This window comes from Trachymyrmex septentrionalis, unplaced genomic scaffold, assembly GCF_001594115.1.
Source record: "Trachymyrmex septentrionalis isolate Tsep2-gDNA-1 unplaced genomic scaffold, Tsep1.0 scaffold11, whole genome shotgun sequence".
NCBI lineage: Eukaryota > Metazoa > Arthropoda > Insecta > Hymenoptera > Formicidae > Trachymyrmex > Trachymyrmex septentrionalis.
The window spans coordinates 5,151,980-5,158,851 of NW_017304228.1; the positions used below are offsets into that span (position 1 = coordinate 5,151,980).

The 6,872-nt window shown below is 35.2% G+C and overlaps 1 protein-coding gene across 3 annotated transcripts in view; it reads left to right on the forward strand.

Moving 5' to 3' along the window:
• Positions 1 to 1,016, forward strand: part of LOC108749043 — a 4,870-nt gene extending 3,854 nt beyond the window's left edge. For all 3 annotated transcript variants that reach the window (XM_018487541.1, XM_018487549.1, XM_018487556.1), the window contains exon 4: positions 478 to 1,016. In XM_018487541.1, the coding sequence (XP_018343043.1) occupies positions 478 to 743 (266 nt within the window). In that variant the 3' untranslated portion in view covers positions 744 to 1,016. The remainder of the gene's footprint in view (positions 1 to 477) is intronic.
• Positions 1,017 to 6,872: the final 5,856 nt, after the last annotated feature.

A 6,872-nucleotide genomic window follows, 5' to 3' on the forward strand; every position in this document is an offset into this window, starting at 1 on the left:
AATCTTTAGAGTCGATTTACTTTTACTCTCTCAAAAATGCTAATTTTTTTACTTATGTCACTTTTTTCAACATAGTGCTATTTCTTGAAATTATTTTCTAATTTAAATTTTATAAATGATTTTTTTTTAATAGCGAAGAAAGATTATAACTATGCTGTATTTTTATTTTTTTTTCCTATCAAAAAAAATTAAAAAATACGATTTTTATTAAGATTGTTTTTTCATTTATACTTTTTTCCGCCGTTCTTTCGAAGGTCGTCCCATTTCCGGGACCGAAGATCGTCTTAAGGTCACTCCTCTCCCTCCGCGATTGCGACCGGTTCATAAACTCGTTTGTTGATATCGTAAATTAGTTTTTTGCAACAAATCATACCGTGCAAATTACAGCAAATTATAAAGGGTAGGACTAGAAATGAGAGATCTTGTGAGAAAATCGACGTATAATAAAAATGATTGTCTCGCCGTTCTTCTCCGCAGGCGCTTCCGGTGTAATCACACCAGCGGCAACGGCCTTGAAGAGCGCAACGGCGATTTCGACCAAGGAAGTAGAGACGCCGAAGAAAAAACAACTGTCGCAACGTACAACTACTCGACGTACAACTAGTACGACCGAACAAATTCGCACTGTCAATCCTTTGTCGATCGCACCGCTGAGCGCGATTCCGCTAAGTTCCTCGCAGTCGAGCATCATCAGATACGTACCGTCGACGCCTCTTCACTATGTCACTTACAACATTCTGTAGACATCTCAGAAGTAGCCTGGAAATCCGATCCACGGAAAGCTAAAAGAGATTGCATCAATTGGAATTCTGACAGAAAATAGACAATCAAAATGTTCTAGTTACAGTAAGTCAAGTAAGAGCGTGGTCGTCCTTACTCAAAGCTAATTAAAAGATATCGCCCTAAATCTATCATGAATCCATAGAGGGCACCTTTGTCCTTGATGCATTGTAAGGAAGATTCAGTTGTCATTGAACTTTCTTAAGAGAATCACATTAAGCGCCATGAGTACCAAATACGCATCACGCTATGAAGCGTGTTCCTCACGTTGTGTTTCTCTGCACTCACCCGAAGGGTCCAAAAATGTCACAATTAGCGGCTGCTAAATATATGAAAAAGTCGAAATCATTCGTACAGAAGTGGTTGTAGCGATATAATGTGGCAAAAAATGTCGATGATTAAAAAATGTCGATCGGAACGTGGCTCGATATGCAAAGTGGACAAAAAAAGACGATAAAAAAATAGTGAATCTGTTTTGCACGGAATCCTGGCTTAACACTGCGTCAAGGACAAGCAAAATTGAAGCAGAAAGGTTTAGATATATCGTATGAAACTATTCGAACCTATCTCAAGACTAATAACATGAACTCGACCACGCTCTTACTTGACTTACTGCAAATCTATCAGAATTCTGATTGATATATGATCAGAACCTTCCGATTCGTTCATTTTCAATCAGAACTTTTTCTCACTGACTGGAACAAAAAGCTCGAACGATCTGAAATAATTAAATTGGATTGGGGACTCTCTTCTTTTGCGTTTGTCAAGATATTTTTATTCTTCTTTACAAAATAATGCAGGATGCTGTCGGACAATATAACGGAGTAGTACACGTATACGATCGATACTAAGGATAAAGGACAATCAAAATCAGCATCGTCGTCGCCATCGCCGCCATCGTCATGGAGATTGGTATAGCATGAGAAGTAATGTTAAGTGTATAAATGAGATATATTAAATAGTAAGACTTAAAGGAAAAAGATCTGGCGCAGCTCCTTACAGTCGAGTAACTGATGAGAGAGCCTGATAAGAATCAATGTAAAATGTTCAATAATAAAATCATGAAACTACATATAACAGCCGTTGCATCTACACGATGTGACAATCAGGACGAAGCGTAATTTCAATCGTGTTTAAGAGACAGAACAATTTGAACATGAGCGGAAAATACCAATGTGAAAATTTTACTTTAACTCCGTCTCGTGATTCTTAAATCTTTGATTGAATTGTGTCCAAAAATACGGAGCTAGTGATTCGAAAAGGCAAACGTTATTCGCAACGCAACGCAACGTTGCCTCGTTAGATGTATTCATTTTCAAAATTATGTTAAGCTCGTATCAGACTAAAGATTGAGATTCAGATTAGATTAGAATTTGATTAATCAAAGTTCACTAAATTTGAGATTGGGCTGAGAAAAATTTCTAATTGAAAATTGAGCGAACTGTAAGGAGATTCTAATAATGTCAATCAGAAATCTGATTATCTTAACTTAAGAATTATCATGAATTCAACCAGAAAATTCTGGTTTGTTCATCTCCAAACAATTCACATTAATGCAACTAGACTTTTTTTTCAGTTTGATTCTTCTTATTTTTTTATTAAATTCCAATCGAATTTTAATCTCTAGTTTTATATGAGTATTAGATTTTTACGCTGGTCTACTTTTACTGGCCTGAGATTTATTCCTCTCAGCATTGATCAAATTCTCTTTGCATTGTGAAAAATTGCTACTGGTGACAACCGTGCATTCTTTGTGGACAATTTAAGCTCAAGATGGATCGCGTTCTGCTGTACGATTCGTTATCAGAACGAATCTCAGCGTGTTGCAGCAGTCTCATCCGAAATTAATTGACAGCTGGTCGATTATAGCTTCGTCCGCTTCCCACGTACTTAAGCCACAACAATTGAAAACCGCCGATAGACGTAGATCGCAACGGTGATTCAAATAACGAAAGCGACAGGTTGTCAATAATAGTGCTGCCCGATAACATTTAATCGATAATAATTAACATCAACAATAATAATGACACAATAAAATTATTATTAATATTGCGACTTTTTTGTGTTTGAAGAAAAAGTTATAACGACATAATTGATATTTGTGCCTCTCCACGTCCCGCCGTTATCCATTTCTCTATACATAACATTCTCTTTTACATATATATTTATATATATATATATATATATATATATATAAATCTAAATTTTATAATATGTATTTATAATGTTCATATTTATATATAACACACTTGTTCTAGACGTCAAACGCATTGACTTCGAAGCTCGGATGATCGATACCCTCCGATCCTCTTCTGATTTTTTTTTTTTTTTTTTTTTTTAATTACTGTCTATCTGTTCATCGATCTGCGCGGTTTCTCCCTATTTTCTCGTCTCTACCTGATATATATTCGCTATGCTGCTACCAGTGACGGATAATTGCAGCGCGCGATGTACGGAACGTTGCATATACAGCTTACATTGTGCGAATGCTCCGAATATATTTATATATCCATTTAAATTAGAAGATACATCTCGAAGTACTGGCTTACACTTGGCGGATACGCGTTTGTACCTGTGAACGCTGCCTGTCGCGAATATCGAATAACCACAAACCCGTGGAAGCTGCGCGGGTGAGTAAAATTTGGCAGTCAAAAGTCGTTTGAGAAATGCCCTGAAGAACCGATTTTTATTGACCCGCGCAGCTCCCAGCGGAGATCTCTCGCAGAGCGCGCGAATTCACGTCAATGCGAGGGAAATTATATCGAGAAAACAGGATATAGAATTTATACAGGCATGAACTACTATACACGCGAACATTTCGTCGCGACGTTCGATACGCATAGTGCGCACCGAGCGCAGCAACAATCGGAATACCTCTTTGCAAAAGATAAAATATTTACTTAACATTACGTGAGCAATATATGGAAAAATGATAGTTCAATTCCTCTAATTAAAACAATTCTCACACTTAATCATCTCTGCCGTATTCCTCAATCGTCTTGATCTACATATCGATCGTTTGTCTCCTAAAAATGTTTTTTTTTTCTTTTTCAAAACCTCTACTTTTGTAATCTTAAATGGACCCAAGCAGAAGAACAGGTCGCAATAACATGAGGATAAAATAAATCGTGATTGATTGAAAAATGACTTTTGTAATACTAGCGATTTTTATAATAATCATTTTAAAGCTATTTTGACGCCACTTTTTGATGTCATCAAGACTTTTACTCTGCTTGGGGAAAATCGTCTTCCCTCTTTGAGTGACGTTGCTGAAAAAAATTTCGTGAATGGACGATCTCGAAAAAAAAAAAAAAATCCCTCTTTAATTTCGTCTCTCAACGATTAGATTCAAACAAAAATTGCTTGCGATAAATAAATCCTTTAGATGTCTTTCGTCGTTCATATAAGAATGCCGTTAAAAATATGAAGAAGACACGGCGTGATCATCCCTCGCCAATGTCTTGAAAATCGGAATGCGTCACCTACGTCTTGTTCGCTTTTTCTCTTTCTAATTCGCGCGTGTGGCCGGTATATTTTTTCAAATGTCAACGAAAGTCAAACTCGATCGGGCCGACGCGTGTGCGCGAATTCGGATTTCGCGGGGGATTACACTTCGTGCGATCGTACCGTCGCCGACGCATGGAAACAAGAGCAATCGGCTTTTCGCGAAAGCTGCTTCCCGCGTTTGCGTGCGACGCTTTGTTTTGTGGCAATTTGATTGTTTAATTATGATGTTTTGAGATATTCGGTCTCGAGCGTAGTCTTGCGATTCTCATCCGGATGGAAAATGGGACGACGCGGCCTGTCGAAAATCCGAAAGTCTCTCTTGCGTCTTTTTTTTTTTTTTGTATTATTATATCTCTTTCTTGCGCTAGGCCTCATGAAACTATTACCGACTTACCTGGCACGACACGATAAAATTTATTACTTAATGCTCTCTCTATATATAGTTTGCTATTATCAATATCCTTCTTTTCTTCTCTTCGCATAAATATGTATACGAGTATGATCTGTACGCGCCATTTTTTCTTGGTACACGTGTAAGTACGTGTGCGAGTACTCAAATTTCTACAATTAGCTGAGTGATCTCGTTCTGACTTAATTATAATTGTGTATCGACGATTTCGATTGAGTATGGTCGAAAGATGCGCATGTTTTTTATGAACAATTGACTCCGTATTCGTTTCTAAAAAGAACTTGTAATCAGACACCGAAACTCTCTCTCTCTCTCTCTCTCTCTCTCTCTCTCTCTCATTTTCCCTCTCACGCTGTCCGAAACAGTATTCTCCCTAATCTTTACGCCCAGACTTTCACTAAAATCGTCATCATTCGCACAGTTACGCTCCCTGGAGAAAATTAGAGGGTTAATCGTGCACTGCACGAAGAAAGAATATACACGACTTACTTTCTTGCTAGCGCGACAAGCTTGACGAACAAAAAGAATTGGCGAGATGAGAGAAATTGGAAAATGTGCACGAGGAAATATTAGATTCGATTTTAGAGAGACGATATCGACAATACAACAGACAACGACAATAATTACATATTACAAGCGCGTCATTCGTTTTGACGGTATTCAATGAGATACTAATGGAAGTATTGTTGTCGTTCCCATTGTGTTCGACTTTCAAGAAATATTAGATTGTTGCATGTTGCGAATAGAGCAAAGTTTTTAATACTGTTTCATACGAATGCATATGTTCGCAGTAAAATTCTACAATACTGATAAGATTCTCACAATATAGAAAGAGAATAGTAAAAATTACAGGAATGGAAAAAGTGTTATTAAAAACATGACACTTAACTGGCTCTATAAATGCAATTATACATCGTATGATGATATTATTAATTACACAGATATACGTAATTTAATTTAATAAAATAATTAACCTGATTTTCCCAATTATTAATAATGTCACGTTAAAGTGTAAACACGATTTCTAGATTAAAACTACAAGGCTATTTATAAAGTATAGATTTTTCTTAAAAAGAATTATAATTTTTATATAAAACACATAATAGAGAAAAGGTACTAAATTTGATTTGTCATCTTGCCGTTCCTAATAAACGATTCACGGTATACAGTACTTATAAAGTCTATAGAATCTATAATCTACAATCTATAATCTATACGGAGAAACGAAAAAACATTTTACTCTCCGCGAATTATCCTTTTATCGCACAACATTATTTGCAGCGTATCGTTAAATTCACTAATATTCATTTAGAAGTAAAATAATAATAATAAAGATATAAAATAATAATAAAAAATATAAATAATAAAATAAAAACTGAAATAATAAAATTTGTAGTTACTTTTTTCTTTGCAGATTCAATTTGTCACAATTAGAGTTTATACATTATTTTCGTACATCATTGATTATTAGAGATTAATAATTGTTAACTATTCCATTGGTATTAACGAACTTGCAAATAAAACAAATATATATTTATTATCACCTACTTTTTTCGTGACTGTATATGTGTATTTACAAATATAAGATATTATAAGCGGAAGATAGAAAAAATTCTTTGTCACGTTTAAAAAGTAAATTTATTTAATTTCGAGAAAAGAATAGAGATTTTAATCTGTTATTTTCCTTATTTAATTTAGAAGTAAATTTATTTTATATTCTTATTCTTAAATTTATTTTATATTCTAAATAATTATTATTTATATATTTAATTCGAAAATAAATTTATCGATACGTTGCAATCGGACGAGATTAAACTTCAGACGCATCTTATCCCTGAAAGACTGAAATTTTTGCATTCTTTATTCAATGAAAAAAAAAAAAATAGCAGCGCTTACCTACGTTTATGCTACGCTAATTTTTGACTACTTGTCAATGTTCTCCATTGTTTTTCTTCTTGGAAACGCTGAGAGATACTTAATTACTTGTGGCCATATATTGCGCTTACCTCGCGCGATCGCGCTATTTGTTATAAAGTAATTTATCTAACTTGTATAAGCCGGTCTATGTTTAATCAGCGTGAATTTTAACATGTATGCCGTATGTTTGAAAGACGTTCGGCACCGTCGCGAATTTTCTAGCGATCGGAGAACCGAGTTTGTCTTTCACAGCGCAAAC